This window comes from Chanodichthys erythropterus, chromosome 21 (assembly GCF_024489055.1).
Source record: "Chanodichthys erythropterus isolate Z2021 chromosome 21, ASM2448905v1, whole genome shotgun sequence".
In the NCBI taxonomy this organism is placed as follows: Eukaryota; Metazoa; Chordata; class Actinopteri; order Cypriniformes; family Xenocyprididae; genus Chanodichthys; species Chanodichthys erythropterus.
Window position 1 is genome coordinate 12,829,349 of NC_090241.1, and position 22,547 is coordinate 12,851,895.

Genomic DNA, 22,547 nt, shown 5'->3' on the forward strand with positions numbered 1-22,547 from the left:
TTCCCCTTACCTCTGACGCGCGCGCCCTCGTGCACGCACCTGTTCTGTGTCTTCGCGCTAATTTCGCTGCTTATTTCTCCCTGTTCATTGTCCTCATCTGCGTCCGGGAATTGATGTTTGTGAGTAGCACTTGCTCCCTGTAATCTCGCTAAATCTCTCTTCGTGTGTGTCTTAGCAGTCTGTTTTCTGAATCTAAGTCTAAGTTCCTGTCCCGGTCGCAGCCCTCACCCCAGACTGGATTCCTGCTGTCGCTCCGCTGAACTGAGAGCCGGTCGTCTGGCATGGACGTTGCTATCCGTCAGTACGGCACTTTTCCAACTGCTCGCGCATCTCTCCAGTGGGACTACAGATGCGGACTTGTGACTCGGGACACCGCTGTTGTTTCTGTTGATCGCCAGCTGCAACAAAACTGTTTTTCTTTGCCTGGCAGAACTGTTTCTGTTTGTTTTGTGGGAACGCTAATAAATTATTTTCAAGCTCCTTTCGCCTCTGGGTCTTCCAGGCTCCCCTGACAGAATTAGCCTACTTAGAACCTGAAACAGTACTATAAAGTGAAAATATAGGGAACCCATTAGCAATTCATTAAGAATTATTAGATATTTCTGCAGTAATTACTTAGAAACTGAAACAGTATTCTAAAGTAAAGATTTAAGGAACCCATTTGTAATTAATAAATAATTACCACATAATTCTGACTCAAATCAAACTTACACTCTGGAAAAAAAAACACTATTAACGTAATAATCTAAAAACCTTTGTAAAATACATGACACAACCACTAGTTTACATGATATCTTCCTTTATTTCAGATAAGAAAATTTCTTAAAACAATATATTTTATTCTGTTTTAACATGCATACAATACTTACATTTAAACTTGTTTCACAAACATTTTAGAATCAAAAGTTAAAACATTTCAAAACAATTTAAGTGTAATCAACCAGTCTTGTGTAATCAACCAGTAGTGCTTTCCAGTTTCCATAGGATCTCTTGCAGGAGTTGGGCTCGTGTTCGGCGGGGAAACTGCTAACTTCACTCATTGCCCTGTTTCACTCATTGCCAAAAGATGCTGTGACTGACTCCATAACCTGCCCATAAACAAACAGCTCTGAGAACATATTTTAACATCTTAAGTAATTATATTTAGTATCTTCAGAAGTAAAATCATGTGTTTTATGCAAGGGATCAGGCGTTTCCATCATGCAAAAAGACCAGCATTATGCTGCATATAAATGCATATTTAATTTCCAAAATAATTTAAAAATAATAAGTGGTGGACTGTAACAAAGTATTTGTAATTTTACTCAAGTTATTTTGAAAATGAATTATTTTCTGTTAATTAGTAGTTACTTCATAGTTATTTTTCTTGAAGCTTAATTAGTAGATAATTAATAGTAGTTCTTTAGGAGGTATGACAGAATTCATTAGTTACTGATTAGCTAACTGTTACTTAACATAATCATAAAATTCTATTACAAACTGATTAGTTAACACATCTTCCTTAGTAGTTAACAGTAGTGACTTAAGTGTTAATGAAGAACTACCTATTAATTCTTCAGTAATTCCTAATTAGTTATTCAGTAAGTAAGAAACAGTATTCTTAAGTGCTACTGAAATCTGAAGTTTATCCTTCTTCCATATTCTGCTCTCCTACAGATCTGACAGAGAAAGTGGACAAAGAAGTATAGGCTACTTTGAAAGGCTTGCGCGCTCAACTGTGCACGAGAAGGAGTGGGACAGGTCAGGTCAGTCAGTTTCTCATGTCAGTTTCTTAACTGACGTTATGGGGAACGCAATCCAATAGTGCCGTGCTACACAGGGCCCGAATTTAGGCTCATAATCAAGGGAAAATGTATGGAGCCAAAGCCATAATTCACCCATCAAATCATGCTTGACCCTTCATTGGGAGCTCTGTGAGACAAGGTATCCTAGTCCGGCAGGACCCTTCAGGAGCTCGGGACTAGCTTTAAACAGACAAAATCCATGCTTGAAGAGCAGAGATGTCTAGGTTATAAAATCTGGCAAAGGTGGACAGTGAGGAGCAGCCGGCTGCCGCACAGATGTCGTTAATGGACACCTCGCTTGACCACACCCAGGAGGAGGCCAATCCTCTGGTGGAGTGGGCCCTTATTCTGATAGGATACTGCAAGCCCAAAGAACTATTAGGCCAGTGCTATTGCATCCACTATCTAATGAGATAGTCTCTGCTTCATGACTGGCAGGCCCTTAGAGCGGCCTCCGAAGCACACAAATTTACACAAACTACACACAATTTGGAGGCGTCTGTCACAACTACATTTGTTCTGAAGACTGAGCCCAGATCCACACCCGACTGGTACAGACGGGGTGATTTCCAGGGAACCAGGGTGCTGATGCAGCTGTGGGTCGCCCTGAGATTGAGGCATCCAATTCATCATGCACAGGGAGGGATGCAGGCTTTTAGCCAGTATTGAAATGGCCATATATGAAGCAGACCTAGAGGAACTTCTGAGGAGGCTGCTGCCATGAGGACCAGCAGTTTTTGGAATATTTTGAGGGGAAGAGAAAGTCCAACTTTGAATGATGCCGTGAGCCTCTGAATTTTCTGAGAGCACTCCGGCGAAAGCCAGGTCTGCATCTGAGAAGAAATTTGTTGGCTGGGAGACAGCGAACTCTTGACCAGTTTGATCCTGAACCCCAGACATTCTAAATGACCGAGGAGCAGGGACCTGTGTGCACATCTCTAGTCTCAACTGAGCCAAGACTAGCCAGTCATTGAAATAGTTCAGGATGCGTACTCCCTTCTGTCTCGGGGGGAGAGGGCCACACATTTCATAAAGGTGTGTGGAGCCAGAGACAGTCTGAACAGTAGGACTGTATACTGATAAGCTTCCCCTTTGAACACCAATCTCAAGGATGGTCTGTGATGAGGGGCTGTCTGGATGTGAAAGTACATATCTTTCAGCTCCACTGACAAAAACCAATCCCCTGGGCAAATCTGCGAGGATTTGCATTAGCATTAGCATTCTGAATGGCCGTTTCATTAGAGTGTGGTTAAGGAGTCTCAAATCTAGGATAAGCCTGAGTCCAACATCCTTCTTTGAAAGAAGGAAGTAACGGCTGTAAAAGCTGGCTGTAAAATTCTCACTTGCTGTGAGCTGTGAGAATTTTCTCCAAGGCACATTTTTGCTAGCAATGCTTGTACTTTGGAACAGAGGACGTGAGCCTCGCCATCCGAAACCAAAGTATGTGTCACACCCCTGAGGTGGGCCAGCGAGTCAACTGAAGCAAGTAGCTTTGTCTAATCATCTCCAAAACACAGTTTGACACACCCAGAATGGCTGCCCAAGCCTGGCTTCGGGTGGTGAGAGGCTAGACGCTGAGGCTGTCGGGGAGCTGACGCTCTTGATAGTGCAAGGAAGAAGAGAAGTGCTCTTTTCGTGAAGGTGTTTATTTTTTATTTTTGAATTTTGACTCACTATAACACCGGTGAGGAGCTTGGGTTTGCATACTCTTGGTGTTGCAGATCCAGCGTTTGCAACAAAAACAACATCCCCAATGCCCGGAACTGAACAGTGGGTTGGGAGATGAACACATAGTGGCTTGGGAGGTGGTCACTGCCTGATCTCAGGTTCTGCTTTGGGCTGGGGCTGAGCAGGCATTGATGCTGGCCTGGTGTACTTCTGATTCCTGCAGAAGGAAATGGCGCTTGGCTTGCGACAATTTCTGGGATAATGTAAAACGCTCAGCAAAGCCATCTAACTTAGAACCAAAACAGGTCCGGCAGGGAGACAGGGGATTTGAGGAGGGCTGTCTTATCGGTGTCCTTGATCTCCTTTAAATTTAAGCAAAGGCGGCGCTGAAGGACCACCAAATTGGCCTTTATATCACTACTATTTATGAACAACAGCAGAACTGATATGTTTTGTGTTTTATGTTTCATGCTTCAGAATTTCCGTTAAGTAAATGTGGTGAGAATTGATACTCCCTGGTTTTCACAGTGCATTGTGGGACTTTTTAGGGGACGAACGTTTCAGTGTATTTGAAGGATTTTGCGTTTGAGACTTAAAATGGCCGACTCCCTGATCAGTGCTCTGACTACTGAACAAGATTGTGTGTGTGATGGACTGATAGAAGAAACCTTGATCTACTGATTCTGTGCATAAAACTGCAAAAACATACTTGATAAAAAGAATAATGCCAGTGTTGTTAATGTTATGAGTTTCGTTGTTGGCTCTTTTGTGACTTAAACAGATAAAACTAAAAATACTTTCATCATTTACTCACCCTCAAGTTGTTCCAAACCTGTATGAATTTCTTTCTACTGCTGAACACAAAAGAAGATATTTTGAAGAATATGGGTAATCAAACAGTTGATTGGCCATATGTAAAAATAAATAAATAAATAAACAAACACTTGAGGGTGAGTAAATAATGACAGAATTTTCATTTGTGAGAAGAACTGATTCCTTGGCATTTATACAGTACAGTCCAAAAGTTTGGAACCACTAAGATTTTTAATGTTTTTAAAAGAAGTTTCATCTGCTCACCAAGGCTACATTTATTTAATTAAAAATACAGTAAAAAACAGAAATATTGTGAAATATTATTACAATTTAAAATAACTGTGTACTATTTAAATATATTTGACAAAGTAATTTATTCCTGTGATGCAAAGCTGAATTTTCAGCATCGTTATTCCAGTCTTCAGTGTTACATGATCCTTCAGAAATCATTCTAATATGCTGATTTGCTGCTCAATAAACATTTATGATTATTTTCAATGTTGAAAACAGTTGTGTCCTTCTTTTTTTAGGATTCCTTGATGAATAGAAAGAACAGCTTTTATCTGAAACACAAAGCTTCTGTAGCATTATACACTACCATTCAAAAGTTTGGGGTCAGTAAGAATTTTTATTTTTATTTTTTTGAAAAGAAATTAAAGAAATTAATACTTTTATTCAGCAAGGACAGTACTTGGCAGTAAAGACATTTATAATATTACAAAAGATTAGATTTCAGATAAACACTGTTCTTTTGAACTTTCTATTCATCAAATAATCCTGAAAAAAAAATATTGTACACAAATATTTTGTACAATTGTACACATTAAATGTTTCTTGAGCAGCAGATCAGCATATTAGAATGATTTCTGCAGGATCATGTGACACTGAAGACTGGAGTAATGATGCTGAAAATTCAGCTTTGCATCACAGGAATAAATTACTTTGTGAAATTAGATATTCAATATTCAAATAGAAAACAGTTTTTTTAAATTGTAATAATATTTCACAATATTTCTGTTTTTACTGTATTTTTAATTAAATAAATGTAGCCTTGGCGAGCAGACAAAACTTATTTTAAAAACATTAAAAATCTTAGTGGTTCCAAACTTTTGGACTGTACTGTATATATTTAAAAAAGCTATTTGGATGTTAAATAGAAGATTAAGTTATTTAAGCTTATTTAAGGATTTTCTTCTCTCACTACAGCTCCTGATTTCTGCAACTTGCACCCCCTGTTGATGTGAAAGATGAGTTTGTGTGGCAGAAAGGCACTGACACTCCTCAGCAGTGTGTTTGCTGTGTGTAGTCTGGGGCTGCTGGGCATTGCTGTCAGCACGGACTACTGGCTCTACCTGGAAGAGGGGGTCATCCTGCCTCTCAATCAGAGCACTGAAATTCGTATGTCTCTCCATTCAGGGCTCTGGAGGGTCTGTTTTCTTGCAGGTAAGTGTGTGTGTTCTTGTGGTTTATGAGGACACAAATGAGTATAATAACATGGGTATTACAATATAACTTCCTGTGTCCTCGTAAACCAAATGGCTTAAAAAACATACTTAACTGTGGGTTTTTTTGTTTTGTTTTTTTATTAAAAAATGCAGACAGTTTAGGGTGGGTAGGTTTAGGGGTAGTGGTAGTGTAGGGGGATAGAATGTACAGATTGTACAGTATAAAAACCATTACATCTATGGAGAGTCCCCGTAAACCATATATACAAGTATTTGTGTGTGCTTCCTTAGTGAAACTATTAGTGTTTTATAGTGTACATTTGTTATATAGTTAAATACATAAAAATCATTGTAAAAAAAATATTTCACTGTAGCAGTTGACCCTCTATCTTTGTATACACTGGGTTTATGTAATGTTTGCAAGATATTAGAAGGAAAGGTACCTTTTATTTCATATTCTAGGGCGGGATTAAAATGTTCCTTATTGCTGTGAAAGAAACATCTACAGTACTTTTGAACAATAAAAAAGGATACCGCTCTCTTATATTTTATTTTTGGATTATGTTCCACTTGATTGTAACCAGTAACTCAGAAATTAGATGTGAATGTAGTATGTCCAAATTTCATGCCTTTTTGGGTTTACATAGTTGAATAAAAATACAGATGTAAAAAAACAAAAAAGGAATAACAAGGGGAAACATAACTTGGTTACTTAAGCTTGGTCTGACGCTGCGTCAGTACCTGACACTATGGGAACACTGCCTGTTGTATTCTCATGTTTGGCTATGAACCAATCGCATGTCAGAGACATGTATGCTTTTTTCTTATTGGCTATAGCATTTGTCAATACAATTTATGTAAATTAGCTCTAGAAAGTTCAGTTGTGTACTTGCTGCTTAAGAGTTAGCACTCATGTTGCGTATCTGAAAAGTGTTTAATAAATCCTCATGTTCAAGTAAATTCTGCATGCACCCAGAGCCTCCTTTTAAACCTCATCATTTTATCACAAACATAACATGGTATCAGAGTGAACAAATTATATGAGCAAACAGTGCTGGTCCTCCTTATACGCAAACTATGCAAAGTGTGTGAGGCCCCCTTGCTCTCAAAGATTATTTAAGTAGCATAACACTCATATAATGTAAATATATTTTTAATAGCATGCGAATATAAATGCAGATTCAACTTTAGTGGAGTCATATGGGAATTTACTTTTTCTAATACTTAATGATTATGATTATATTTATTTAATAACTGTTTTGGATTCACATCTTGCAGTGCAACAGATAATGAGATAATGACATTTATCTTGGCATATGGTTTTAGAAATGGCTTCCAAATGAAACTATATGTCCGGAGTTGAAAAAAAACAACAACAACAACAACAACAACAAAAAACCACCAAGACCTAAGTAGGTATGTAGTTCGTAACATTTTAAATTCTTTTGTCTTGACATATAAATTTGCTAAAAACAAACAAACAAACAAATAAAACAATAGGTAATCCAGTCTATATCTCTGGGATCAATATTATTCATCTGTGTTTGTTAGAAATGCCCCATGATGAAATGTAATTATCACACATTTGGAACATTTTTTTCAGCTGTGTGTTATAGTTTTACTGACAACTATAGGTATCAGAGCAATACATTCATAAAGCATTTATTTAGCTGTCATTGAAAATTAGGACTTAATTAGATGCTGTTATCTTCTCCATGGGGGCGGAGAGAAGGGCAAAGATATTTTTAATGCATGTTCACTGTCTGCAGTGTCACTTAAACTGCGATTCATCGACTGGGCGCTAGGGACAGGCTCCAAAAGAGAGCAGAATCTCATAGAGTCCCATGTTAAATTGGCCAAGTTTATAGCAGAAAAAAACATGTTTACAAGTTGGTTCAAATTGTGGTTTTGGTCTATACTGCTATTTTTGCCCTTCATGACAACTCTGAGGGGGGTGAATTTTTTTTATAACTTATCCGTTTAAATTATATTAAGCCTTAAAAGTTCTGCATAATTAAGGGCGTGGTCACTTGAGTGACAGGTAGAGTGCGCTGCTGTCTGTTTGCCGTCATGTTACCTCAGCTGCCGCTGAATTTGGCATCTCAGCCGTTTTTGTGCTTTTTTTTCTCGATTATTTTATACAATTATAAAATATGGCTTGCTGCATAATATTCGAGACTGATGTGTGTCTGTGTGCATGCATGGGGAAGAGACACAGAACACACGTTGTTGGATCGTGGCATTGGCTGAAAGTTTTGATTGCGAGATTTACTACAATGACAATACCAGGAGGATATACAACTCTGACAGCACTGCTTGGATATTATAACTAAAACTGGTGCACTATTTTGAAAAAAATATACTTTGGACACAGGCTCATTTGTTTGTTAGATACGATGCTCAGAATGCATCCTTTCTTGAAGAACGATGACAGAGAGCAGATCATTCAGAAGAAATGTGAAATTTTTTTTTTTGTTTTGCAATGGACAATTTATATTTAATAATACAATACAATTTATACAATTTACATTTATATTTTACCCAAGTGCCACAGATTGGATTCATCCCGCGATCTCTATTATAAAGGTATGAAGTCCCATTTGATTTTCCATGTTGTTATTTGCACACCCAACACTACTGGTGTTGGAGCATCTATATCTTAAAGAAACACCGTAGATTGACAGTAAACTTTCTGATGATAAAACTTATCTTCATTAATAATTTAAATAGTTTCTAGATAGATAGCTCCTTGCTAACATGGTCACGTCAAGCTAGGCGGGCGTGGTTTCATCAACCAGTCACATCAGCTCAAACCACCTCCCTGCCTCTTTGCCCATTTTCAGTTATCCGGGAGTGACGTGCGGTGACGCGGAGCTAAGATGGCCGCGGCCTCATTTACCCGTCAAAACTGCTGTTCAGAACTCTATGGGTGACGTCACGGATGCTATGTCCATATCTTTTTACAGTCTATGGCTCAGACACAGATTCAAGCAGCACAAGTACTTCATGTGAACATGCAGTGCATGCAATCTACCAACAAACATTAAAATCTTAGTTCCAAAGCAATGTAACACTATAAACAAAGAAATATGGCCAAAATTTGCAACCTAGAAATGCTACCCCATTGCACCCCAAAGGATGTGGCTACTATGGAAACAAGCCTCACACTGATCAATCTCACTGTCCTTCAAAAGGAAAGGTGTGCAAAATATGGGAGAAACGAAACCATTTTGCAAAATTCTGTTGCTCCAGCTATGAGAAAACTGTCCATGCAATAAGCAAAGACAGTTCAGACCAGATTGATGTAGAAATTGTAGCGATTTGTACAGCTATTAATCAATTTATGGGTGGAATAGAAAAGCTTTATGAATAATTATTATGCATATACCGACCCAAGGGGGAATTAACCATATATGGTGAATTAATTACAATGAATTATAATCAATTACATATATGCTTAGTTCTGGTTTAATAAGTATTTAGAGAAACTGTTCGTTTGTCCCGCAAACTGCAGCTCCTCAGAATGTTATTAAAAGGAGTGTCTTTCCTCTGGCCACGAGAAAGACTTCCTATTCTAGCATCCAAACGTAAAGCAAGGATATAGGATCGAAACGTTAAAGTGACCTGGCTTTTGTTGAAATGAGCAAAAAGAACAAGGGAGCATGAATAATGTGTTTAATATATGCAAACTACGACTACAGAGGTTATACGTCTAAATACAGAATACAGAAAAATATACAAATATATACAAAAGGGAACATAGAGACAGGACAGGGAGGATGGTCAAAGAATGGCAAATTACAACAGTTAACCCCTTTGAAAGAGCCAGCACAGAAATCCGTTTAAACAAACAGGAGAATCCTGGTGTTCCTTTTTATGACAGATAGGCCGACACACCTCCTTGAGGTGGAATAGCCAATGACATTGGTGCAAAATTGGCGGGCAAAGTTTCTTTGTTTGGTCTCCTAGCTGAATTTATGACTATCAGCTCAGATTTCGAGATGGAGTACTTTCTTCACAGTATCATTAAACACATAGAAAAATGCATTTGTCGGCTATGTGACATATCTCAGTGAATAGCTTGAGTCCGGAGCTTTACGGAGAGATCAAACTCGATAGATCAGAAAGGAAAGTTATGGTTTACAGACAAAATTCCATCATTAAAATGCACACTAACACAAATACACTCATTTAAACACTAGGAAACATGCATACGCTCGAAATACATGATGGGTATATTTTGGCATAGTTGTATTTTACATATACAGTCAAAAATGTATGTTTGTGTGTTTCTGTATGTGTCTGTGTGTGTGTGGTGTGTGTTGGAATGTGATCTGGTCCGTAGTCCACATGAGTGACCCTTTGATGTCCCAAGAGCTGGAAGTGGACATCTCTGTTTAGTTTCGGCCAGGCCGCAAAGTTGTCAAGTCATCTTTTGCAGACCAGTCGGAGCCGAGATGAGATTTTACAACCCAGTCCAGCATGCTAAAAGCATTCTGAACATTCCAAAGTTTATTGATTATCCTGATACGTGTGCATATGCTACATTGAGGAGTATGATAAGCTGTATATTGGCAGACAGAGCTCAGACACAGAACAAGCTTTTGTAAACATTAAAATTGGTCCAAAACAACTTCAAGTCAAGTTCAACCTGAACACTGGATCCTCAGCCAACATCATTACCTCGTTTGAGTACGCTAAAATAAATACTCAGTGCACTCTGCAGCTAACATTTCATCCCCTGTTTGGCTATGGTGGTGAATGCATGGTGGTCAGCTAAGTGTGTGGACCCGAGGGACCTTAACAAGGCCATTAAGCAACCTTATTACCCATTACCCACCCTTGAAGATATAATGTGTAAAGGCTAGCTGGTGCCTCATATTTTAGTGTTCTAGATGCTAGATCAGGCTATTGGCCTATTAAGCTCACTGAGGAATCATTAAAGGGATAGTTCACCCAAAAATGAAAATTTGATGTTTATTTGCTTACCCCCAGTGCATCCAAGATGTAGGTGACTTTGTTTCTTCAATAGAACACAATTGATGATTTTTACCTCCAACCGTTGCCGTATGTCAGTCAAATAATACAATAGACACAATAGTGTTCAATAGACACATTGATGTCCTAAAAGAGTGTGAGAAACCAAACAGTATTTATATCATTTTTTACCTCTAAAACATTGCTATGTCCAACTATGTTCAGCACTCGGTTAGTGAGGTCTGATCGCGCTCTGACAACGGAAATGATATCTTGTGCTTATACTTTCTAACATTACATATGGAGAAAATGTCTGTGAAATGTAAGTTATGCACTGAGGAAATTACTGGATGTCACTTTAGCTTAAAGATTATAAATAGAGACAAAATAGAGAGATAGTTAAATAGAGATAGTTTCCACCAATCGCTGCACAAGTTAAGGTTACGTAAGATGACGAAAGCACGTTAGTGCTAGCCCTCCCGGAACCCATAGAGATTGCATTGCAGTGCCTGCAGTTTGAAAAAAAAAGTTCTTTGAATGGAAGTCTATGAGAGCACTCTGGGCAATTCTCGGCCAGACTGAAATCGCCCAAAAAGAGGCGGTACTCCACAGAACGTGATTGATGCTGATAGGCTGTTTGTTCTGCCTCTGGATATAGTCCAATCAGTGACAGCTAGCGTTACTCTGTGGTTGAATGTGATTGAAAAAAAATCAGTCCCTTTCTCACTTTGGTGGTGCGTCGCCCTATTGCCCTAATGAAGAAACTACCCCTGATCTCTTGTGGTCTCAGTCATCAGTTAGAAACAGGCACTTCAACCCCGTGATGCAGCAGCATTATGAAATATCTCAAGAGAATGACTAAGCAGACAGAGCAAGTGTGGTACAAAGCATTCTCAAATTTGTTCAGGAAGAAGGGTCATAACAAAAAGAACCAGTCAAACAACATCCCCAGGATGTCTTGAGCATCCAATCATCAAACCTTACCATATATGGCATTTCAAGAAATTTAATAACCTTTAGCTGGGTGAAAGCCTGATGACACAGCTCCGTTCTCTGGACGTATCTGGTGCTTCCTTTTTAGTGAGGTCAGACAGCGAGCTGGTGAGGTCCAAATAATTATGCACAAACCTTCTGGATTCATTTTTGGTCTTGGGTCTCAGGCAGGTTGCAACTGCTACCGTTTTACTAATTTGGGGACACACCTGTCTGTGACCCTACCCTCCTGCAGAGTTCAGCTCCAGTCCTGCTCAACACACCTGTCTGTAATTATCAAGTGCTCCTGAAGATCTTAATTAGCTGATTCAGGTGTTTTATCAGGGTTGGAGCTAAACTTTGCAGGTAGGTAGTTCTACCAGAAAGACTCGGGAAGCAAAGAAGTGTTTGAATATGATTTATTCAACAGTTTGAATGTAAACATCAATGATAAATGATAAAGTTCTTTGGCGTAGGCCCTGTCCATAATACAAGCCTCCTCTCTCTCACTCATCTCATTGGCTCTAATTTCCACAGGTTTCACGCTCACGCCAAAAGCGCCTACACCACTGATCTATATTAGTGGAGCAAACAAGCCACGCTCAGTCTCAAACAGAGACAGAAGTCAAACAGAGTCACAATAGTACCAAAATGAGTGACTTACTGCGCTTAAAAGATCAAATACATACAAAATTATGTCAAAATGCCCATCTTGGCGATTATTCAGATAAACACGGTCAGTTTTGGATCGTTAAATAGCTAAGAAGAGAATGCATGTTGTGTAATGGTATTGGGTCCATTCATAAACTCTTAAAGGGACAGCAGTCCAATATTCCTGCTGCTGTCTGTCATGTTATTTAAAGAACAAAAGACAAAGAAAAACACTTTCTGCTCTTGACTGAATAAGTTTTTAACTTTAATGGTAAAAAATAAATCTGTATTTTATATTTACAATAAAGAATACAGAAATTAAATGTCTCAGGGGGTACATGACTGTAAAATGTTTGGGAACCACAGTTGTAGTGAATTTAAAAACAAGTAATAATGCAAAAAATAATGATTCAAAATGATTATCTTAGAATAGAAGATATGCTGTCTCTCGCATCACATAAATTATCAATAGTTATGTATGTGGTCTTTTTTTCTGTCTCTGTCTTGACTGTCTCATTTGGACTCGGACTTGACTTGGACTTGAACCTTTTGGACTTGGACTTGATTTGGACTTGAACCTCTTTGGACTCGGTCTCAACTTGAACTCAAACCTTTTGGACTTGGACTTGACTAGGACTCGACAAAGGTGGACTTGACTACAGCCCTATTATAATCTCACCCTTGCAGGCAGGGACCCAGAACTTACAGGACTGAGAACCAGAAGGAGTGTCTGTTGAAAGGGTACATTTATTCCTTTCTGATGAGGAGGAAATTGCAATTTGGCACTTCTCCATTCCAGTGCTGCGATTGGCTGCTGGCATCAGAGGGGGCACACACAGTGTAGCCCACCCACATTTGCACAAAGCAAACAGTTAGAAATCTAAAAGTTTTACCAATGCTTTTCTCACTTTCCAAAACACATTTAATCCTGTATTATACACAAAGAGAACTCCCAACCATGGGATAGAAGAATCACTTCCTGAAGAGAAGAAATCTGAAGAATCATGGCACCATGATGGTATCAATGCCATAAGCTAAACAATTGTCTTCAAACAATCATCAAATCTGGGGAATGTTTCCATAGTGTCAGCTACTGAGGCAGCATCAAGTTGAAAGGGTACCAGAGAACTACAAACTTCATAACATAAAAAAAGCTCACAGACACAGAACCATTACAGGAGTGAATGGACTTCTTTTTTTTTCTTTCTTTCTTTCTTTCTTTCTTTCTTTCTTTCTTTCTTTCTTTCTTTCTTTCTTTCTTTCTTTCTTTCTTTTGTAATAAATTTTTAAGGGAACAATAGAAAACAAAAATTACAATTCCATTGTTTACTGATTCTCATGCTGTTCTAACAGCATAGGACTTTCTACTTTCTTTGTAACACAAAATTAGTTAATTTAAAGGTGCCCTAGAATCAGAATTTGAATTTTCCTCGGCATAGTTGAATAACAAGAGTTCAGTACATGGAAAAGACATACATTGAGTTTCAAACCCCATTGTTTCCTCCTTCTTATGTAAATCTCATTTGTTTAAAATACTTCCGGAAAACACTCGGATCTCAGCATAACACCGACTGTTACGTAACAGTCGGTATCATTAATATGTATGACCCCAATATTTGCATAATGTCAGCCCATTTGACGCATTAGACAAGGAAAGGCAGTATTAACGGCTGGATCTGTGCACAGACAAGGTAAGCAAGCAAGAACAACAGCGAAAAATGGCAGATGGAGCAATAATAACTGACATGATCCATGATATCATGATATTTTTAGTGATATTTGTAAATTGTCTTTCTAAATGTTTCATTAGCATGTTGCTAATATACTGTTAAATGTGGTAAAAGTTACCATCGTTTCTTACTGTATTCACAGAGACGAGAGTCGTTGCTATTTTCATTTTTAAAAACTTGCAGTCTGTATAATGCATAAACACAACTTCATTCTTTATAAATCTCTCCAACAGTGTGTAATGTTAGCTTTAGCCACAGAGCATAGCCTCAAACTCACACAAAATCAAACGTAACCATCTATAAATACTTTACTCACATAATTCGAAGCATGCATACAGCATGCATGACGAACATCTTGTAAAGATCCATTTGAGGGTTATATTAGCTGTGTAAACTTTGTTTATGCAATGTATATATAGTCGAGAGCCCATGGGGCAGAGGGAACACATCTCTTAGGGGCCGTGCTGAAAAAATCAGTGCATAGTTAATGATGCCCCAAAATAGGCAGCTAAAAAAATTTATAAAAAAAAAATCTATGGGGTATTTTGAGCTGAAACTTCACAGACACATTCAGGGGACACCTTAGACTTATATTACATCTTGTAAAAAAATAATCTAGGGGCACCTTTAATAATTATCTGGTTTGGTAAATTCAGTTAAATGGCAGAACATTCAGTAAAAAAGTCCATATGGCTTGATCAGTTATTTTACAAAAAAATTGGTGAAAATCTTTACAATATATTTATGTACCCCATTTTTATGTGTTCATGGCACTGTTTAAATCTCACATACTCACAAATTCACACAAAATCATTTACAGCTTAGATTAAGATACATGTAACACATGAACATGTTTTGCTTCAAATTAGATCCTCATTTGTTTGATTCTCTGTTGTACAGAAAAAAAAAAAGGGTTTGAAAAGACAAAAGTAAAGTTGAGTTCTTTAATTATTTGGGTAACACTTTACAATAAGGTTAATTATTTAACATTAATTAACTACATTAGTTAACAAGAACTAATAATGAACTGCACTTATACAGCATTTATTAATCTAGTTAATGTTAATTTCAACATTTACTAATATATTATTAAAATCTTGTTAACATTAGTTAATGCACTGTGAACTAACATGAACAAACAATGAAAAACTGTATTTTCATTAACTAATGTTAACGAAGATCAGTAAATACAGTAACAAATGTATTGTTCATGGTTAGTTCATGTTAGTTAATGCATTAACTAATGAACCTTATTGTGTTACCATTATTTGTTTTAATAAAGCCATTCAGTGATATGCATTCATTTACTTTCTGCTATCTCCTGTAAACTCCTGTTTTAGTTTCCAGTCCTTTTCTCTAGCTAATCGCTGTACAATCTTGCAATAGCAGATCCTGTACCTCTTTAACTCTGCAGTGCCTTTACCTCATGCTGGAATGTTTTATAATTTTGGTAATGGGACTTTGTAGACATACAGGCAATAAGTGATTTCAGTTCCTCTTCCTTTTATAGAGTTACCAGCCCCAGCTCGAGTGTTACCAACTGTTAAATCAGGTATCTCTCTCTCTCTCTCTCTCTCTCTCTCTCGCTCTCTCTCCTTTCCTTTTAGGAAGACATACTGTATACTTCTGTTCAAAAGTTTTGGGTCAGTCAGATTTTTTTTTTTTTAAAGAAATTTAAACTTTTCTTCAGCAGGGATTCATTAACTTAATCAAAACTGTCAGTAAAGTCTTTTATAATGTTACAGGAGATTTCTGTTTTAAATGAATGCTGTTTTTATATTAATTAAAGAATTCTGAAAAAAATAAAATAATATATATATATATATATATATATATATATATATATATATATATATATATATATATATATATATATATATATATATAACATGGTTTCCATAAAAATATTAAACAGCACAACTGATTTAAACATTGATAATAATAACAAATGGTTCTTGAGCACCAAATCAGTATATTAGAATGATTTATGAAGGTTCATGCGACATTGAAGAATGGAATAATTCAGCTTTGCCATCACAGGAATAAAGTACATTTTAAACTATATTATATTAAATTGTAATAATATTACACAATATTAATGTTTTACTGCATCAAATAAATACAGACTTGGTGAGCATAAAAGACTTCTTTGAAAAACATAAAAAAATCTTACCAACCCCAAACTTTTGAATGGTAATGTATTTAACAAACTTAATATAATTATTATTGCAGACACAGTGAAAATATTTTTTTTAAAAATCTAATTCTGTTCATTCTGTTTTTTTTTAGATCTCTCAAAATAGATATTGTTTGCAGACACTGTGCGAGTAATTGTTAATGGATTATATAATAGGATTTTGTACTAGGGTCACATCCATATGGTCCAAATGGTTCTGGACAAGTGGGTTATTGAGTGGCCTTGTTACTAAAAACACTACAAAGCAAAATGTTTGACCTACAAACCTTTGCACCACCCAGTAGTGTAGCTGACATACTGATTGTGGTCCACTGAAATAAAAACAAATCGAATACTTTCAAATATGTTTCTAGTTTGTCTAAAACATCAGAAAAAAAAGTAAACTGAAAGTGTCAGGTAAACTATAGCAAATCTCACAAAACATAATTGAATTAGTTGATCATAGAGATGTAACATTTCTTCTTCTTCTTAATGATAATTCTGACATGACAACTCTCGGGAGATTGGTATAGTAATAGAGATTGGCATGGTAATGGATAGGGCAATGTTAATGTATTTGGTCTTGGTGGAAGAGATCTGCTAAGCTGCTGCTGCTGCAGAACAAGTACAGAGACTTGCTACTGCCAATACATTCACAGACATTGCTGTGAGCATGTAAGACATGCTGCTGCTGCTGCACATGTAACATACGTGAATTAACCCCCACAGCAGGTCTGATACTGGTGGAGCTGAGGAAACACTACCAGTATTTGTTTGAATGTTGAGCTGCAGCTCACTGGCCGCTGATTTTTTAAAAATAAATAAATAAATTAATTAATAATATAAGGGGCATCCCCAACCCTTCTGTATAATCTAATGACTTTATTTAAAACAAGTATGATAATTTTACAATAATTTTTTGCTGTCTTCACGGTAGCACTGTTCATGGTTTTATTTTTTCAAGGAGAGGAGAAGGGTCGCTGCTTCACTATAGAGTATGTGATGCCCATGAATGTTCAGATGACATCAGAGTCTACGGCCAGCGTCTTGAGTGAGTGAGTCTCTTTTCCTAAACTTGTTTTAAAAATGGCTTTGTGAATGTTGTTTAGTCACTGAGCTCTAAAGGAGTAATGAGGAAAAGTCATTCTACAAGACTGGAATTTCTCTCACTGCACTATGGGAGTGTTCACGCTTAGCAGGTTTGTTTAGATTAAAACAAATTTGCTTTGTGGTTTATTTGAATAAGCATGAATGCTGCCATCCTGGTGCGCACCAAAGAAGTCCACTTTTAAATGAACTCTGATGCGATTTGACTGAATGCAACACTGACCAAAGACATCTAAACAAACCAAAAAAAAATAAAAAATCCTTAGGTTGGGTGTTAAAAATGTAAGTGTGAACTCTAAGCAAATCATGACATGTATGAAATGTATCATTTTCTTTTTTGGTCCTGACCAAAAGAACAAAGAGAACCAAACTACAAGTGTAAGCACACCCTAAATGTACTGCACTAGGACCTACTACTGTAAATATTATTTAAAAAATACTTGAGGATTTGTTTTACTTTAGGATTTGATAGGATTGGTTTAAGTTGTTATCTACTAAGATTTGGTTGGCTGCTTGATCTGTCAAATAATGTCAAGTATGCACTTCTGACACAAAAATAAATGCTAAATACATATAATAAACCTTGGAACAACCTCAAAATTAAACCACCTTAAAAACTGTGTATAAGTGTTTTAAAGGCAATGAGTGGTTACAACATTGATTTGATTTAGCTAATTGATGTTAATCGATAACTATGGCATTCAACAAATTTTAAGCATTTTTCCACAATTCATAAAGTATTGTAGTTTCCAGGTTGTTTGTTTGTATTAATGTATTTTGTTATTATTATTATTTACATCCAGGGTCAAATTGGATTTCAGATTTTTACTTTTCAAAATACTTAACTGTTCATTAAATATCCATGGTAGAAATTTGTAATAAAATCTGAGATGCAATGATTAAGTTGAAGTATTACATTTTCAGAAAAAGTAAAATATATGAAAAATGTGTAATAGTTAGTCTTTTGACTCCTGATTTGTGCTTTGCATATGTATGTCACTGTGTCAGAGGTCTCTAATGGGATGAATGATTTTCAGTTTGTCTTAGTACCAGGAATTGAAATCCAATAACACCCCATGTTTGTCTAAGTCAACTTATCGGTCTCATTTAACCTCTCACAAGACACTCACATACAGGGGCATGTCAAGAGCATTATAAATGGGTGTGTGTGGGCAGGTTAGGCTGAGGCACTGCTTTAAAAATAGGTGGCCACGAGTGACCAAAATAAGCACAATGGAAAAAGAAAAAAAACATGATAAAATGTATAATACACGTGGTAATCTTAGAGAGCCTGATATATAGGTTGTTTCAGTGATGTTAAATATTTTTGGCTTGAATAAAATTGAATACATTTTTTTTTTCTCAGTGTAGATCGATAAAGTATGATATCTGTAAAGCAAATGTTAATTTCTTCCTTAACCTTTTAAATAAGATAATGTTGATTAAATTGCATTTGATTAGATTTGCCAGATTCCAGTGGGGCCCGATGCTAGCTGGCTACCATGTAAGCTGGCTACCATGTAGAACTGCCCCTGCTCACATGAACACCAAGCCTCACATGTACAGTTCAACATATATTTGGTCTACAACCTGCAGGGCATTAACAAACAGACAGTTTAATTATATATTTGCTGTTTATATTTTTGTTTCAGTAATAATGAGATTACACATAGAGGATGTAAAAGAATCAGGTATCCATCATCAGTAATTATTTATTTGGGTTTGATTCTAGAAATGATCCGCTCTGCCACTCCTTTTCCACTGGTCAGTCTATTCTTCATGTTCATTGGCTTTGTGCTGAGTAATATTGGACACATCCGTCCTCAACGCACTATTCTGGCCTTCATCTCTGGAATCTTCTTTATCCTGTCAGGTGGGTTTGAGTTCAAAGTAGTAAAAAGTGTGGTAGGAAAAGGGGTAACACTTTATAATAACGTTCAGTTGTCATTTATGAATTATTAGTTAATTATTAACAAATCATTTACAAAACATGAATAAACATTTATAAATGATTGATAAGTGATATACTAATATTTTATGAATGTTTCATAAATTCAGTTATAAGTCATTTATAAATTATTAGTTAATGATGAACGAATCATTTACAAAACATTACAATATACATTCATAAATGATTAACAAGTGTTATGCTAACAATTTACAAATGTGTTGTAAGTTATCTTAATGAAATAAATCAAACAGATCATTAGTGGATGGTTTATAAGTTAATAGTCAAAACATTATTTATCACTTATAATAACTGAAGTATTTATGACAAAATTGTTTTAGTATCATTATCTCAAAAAACAATTGTTAACCATGAACAAATGAAGAACAAACCATTATTAAATGCTCAGTATATGATTTATTGATGAAGTTGTAAGCTGGTCTGTGTTCAAAAGCACAAACATGCAGGTATGCTAAAGCACTATTTTTAAGAAGAGTAATTTATTTGTTTTGAAGTGGATTAACATTTATAAATGCCTTACAGTCAGGTGATTCCAGTGGATTATATTAAATCCACAGACTTGTGTTCTGTGATGAAGTCATCCTCTGATCCGGATTTACCTTCCACTGAAGCTCACATCAGATTCAGAGAGTTAAACACTCCATGTGTGTCAGAGAAGACAGCTCTCTATACCCTCACCAGTCAGCACTTACACTGCACTACACACTATAAAGTGTTCAACACCTGTTATAGATGATGTGTAAACGCATGAATAAATCATTTACAAAACTTTCTGCATACCCTATTCTAAATTGTAAACTATTCTTCACTTGTAAATGTGTTACATATCGTTTGTAGACCTTTGTTTCCTGTTACAAATTATTTGTATATGTATACAAGTCATTTATAACACTTACTGCATACCCTATTCTAAAGTGTAAACTATTCATCACTTATAAATGTTACACATCATTTGTTGACCTTTCTTACCTGTTACAAATTATTTGTATATGTATACAAGTCATTTATAACACTTTCTGCATACCCTATTCTAAAGTGTAAACTATTCATCACTTATAAATGTGTTACATATCATTTGCAGATCTTCTTTATAAATTATGTACAAACTGCAATTTGTAAATTTACCATTTATTTGCCATATGAAAAGTATATCTTTGATTTACAGGATATAAAAATATATACGAATCCCGATATTTAAATTATATATTTTCATATAAAAATTATAATTTTTTATGCAAATATATTTTACTATTATATAGATATCTTTGAGCCCCTAACTCACCCCATATACCTAAACATGACCACTTTTTAGCCACTTCACAAAAGTAAAAACGCAATATAGTTATATTAACAGTGACTGTTATCTTAGTTGATATACTGTTGTATGAAAAGAATAATTTTAAGCTCCCTACTCCACCCTATAACCTTAAGCATAACCATTTTGACAATATACGTAGTGGCAGATAAATGCATAGACATGTTTATTATAATGTCTATGGAAAAATGTACATTAGTCACAATAATTTATTTAAAACCAACCTGGTCTCATAGGAGAGATGTACCAGTGGGCACGTTTTCACGAGACACAAAATTACGTACCGACGAGTACGTCTCGCTGCAGTTTCCGACAGAAACGAACGCTAGAGCCCGGTAAAACGTCGATAAGCATTTTTGCTCGTTTTCACGCACGGTTTCAACGACGGCCGGGGTCGGATTATGGATTCGTAAAGACTCGTTTTGCTGTTTCCTCGCGCAATATCATGTCACGGCTTCAAAACGCATCTGACCAGAGTGCCTGATTTGTAAACGAACGTACTTTGGACTTTCCGGCTCTACGCTTTTCGCTTTTTTTGGCTGTAACCAAGCTTGCTCGGTAGCTCGGCCGATATGGAGTCGGACTTAGGGCGAGGAGTCGACTCCCCCTGCCTGCATGGGTAAGAATCTCGCGAAAGGCGACTGACGGCAAAAAAAAAAAAAAGAGCTCAAAGAGAGATCTAAACGAGCTGGAAAAGGGACGCTTCTTACATCACGTTTGCTTTTGTTAACACTATCGGGTAGGTTTAGGCGTGGCGTTGGTGGGAAGTTATTTTAAAACGAAACGGAGTGCAAATGTCAAATCGAGAACCACGGCGATTCGTCTAAAAAGCAACGTCATAAAAACGTACCGCATTTACCCTATTATTTGCTCCGGCAAAAAAACAACAACAAAAAAACTTGCTTTTGGCGCCGCTCAGTGGACATTTCAGAGCGAAACTGCAGCAATATGTACTCACTGGTACGTATTTCGCGACTCGCGAAAACGTGCCCACGGGTACGTTTTCGTCATGAGACCAGGTTGTTTAAAACATTACAAAAAGCAGTATACAGAACAGACAAAACGACGCGTGTGCTACATTACCAGCGAAATGACAGCAAATCATAATTTTGTGTGAGCAACAGAATGAAATTAAAGTGTTAAATCGCTGCAAACATTCCTCCGATCTGCATTTCCATCTTTTTAAGCGTCGCGCTGAATCTAACACAGCAACTTAAATTCGGCATGTCGCAAACACTCTGTGGTAGTCGCAAATCATATGTGACAGCCAATAAGGAGCGAGGTTTGACGTATAGAGGGTATGCACGTGACGTCACCGTCGACCGCTAGGACTGCGGTAGCGCACGCTGAGTGGCAAAAGACTGAGCAGCAGCATTGGTTTTCACCTTGATGTGGCGAAAAACACAAAAAACACATTCAAAACGGGTAAGTGTTTTGCGGCTGACTGTACCAATAGATTTGACACAAACCCTGAGGCATATATTTAAAAACTAGAGAAAGCAACAGAAAAAGAAGCAAATGGATCACTGCAATTCACAGAAACAGCTGGATTGTTGGATTTTGAGGTAAAATCATACCTTATATATTGTATTGTTATATATTATGTTGACGACTCATCAATTAAATATTTTCCGTCTTATATTCTGCATAAGTGGGTGATTTTAAATAACAACACTGTCAAAAACTATACTATAAAACTATATATGTTTTAGGGCTGGACAATATGACGATATAACATTGATATAAGTGATTAAGCAGATTTACCGATATTGTAGTTATATAAAATATTCACAGCCAGATTTGCTCTATGTATTTCCCCGGCATCAAATCAGGCACATATAAATGTCAGGAAACACGACTCCTGGCTGCATGTCAATATCCATGGATTAGGTTTATTTGACAAGTTGTAAGAAACACTTTCGAGTCCAACCTTTAGGGTA

At 36.6% G+C, this 22,547-nt stretch overlaps 2 protein-coding genes across 3 annotated transcripts in view; one reads left to right on the plus strand and one right to left on the minus strand.

The window, feature by feature from the left end:
* Positions 1–981: 981 nt before the first annotated feature.
* cacng1a (calcium channel, voltage-dependent, gamma subunit 1a) overlaps positions 982–22,547 on the minus strand; it is a 74,624-nt gene continuing 53,058 nt past the window's right edge. The window contains exon 5 of one of the 2 annotated variants that reach the window (XM_067373330.1): positions 982–1,088. Coding sequence is in view for 1 of the 2 variants with exons in the window: in XM_067373333.1 (XP_067229434.1) it covers positions 1,054–1,088 (35 nt within the window). In the remaining variant the exon portion in view is untranslated. The remainder of the gene's footprint in view (positions 1,089–22,547) is intronic. The other variant, XM_067373333.1, reaches the window with a different exon arrangement.
* cacng5a (calcium channel, voltage-dependent, gamma subunit 5a) overlaps positions 1,038–22,547 on the plus strand; it is a 28,071-nt gene continuing 6,561 nt past the window's right edge. The window contains exons 1-6 of the mRNA XM_067373327.1: positions 1,038–1,133; positions 1,657–1,745; positions 5,472–5,708; positions 15,551–15,592; positions 17,181–17,267; positions 19,056–19,196. Of these exons, the coding sequence (XP_067229428.1) occupies positions 5,513–5,708; positions 15,551–15,592; positions 17,181–17,267; positions 19,056–19,196 (466 nt within the window). The 5' untranslated portion in view covers positions 1,038–1,133; positions 1,657–1,745; positions 5,472–5,512. The remainder of the gene's footprint in view (positions 1,134–1,656; positions 1,746–5,471; positions 5,709–15,550; positions 15,593–17,180; positions 17,268–19,055; positions 19,197–22,547) is intronic.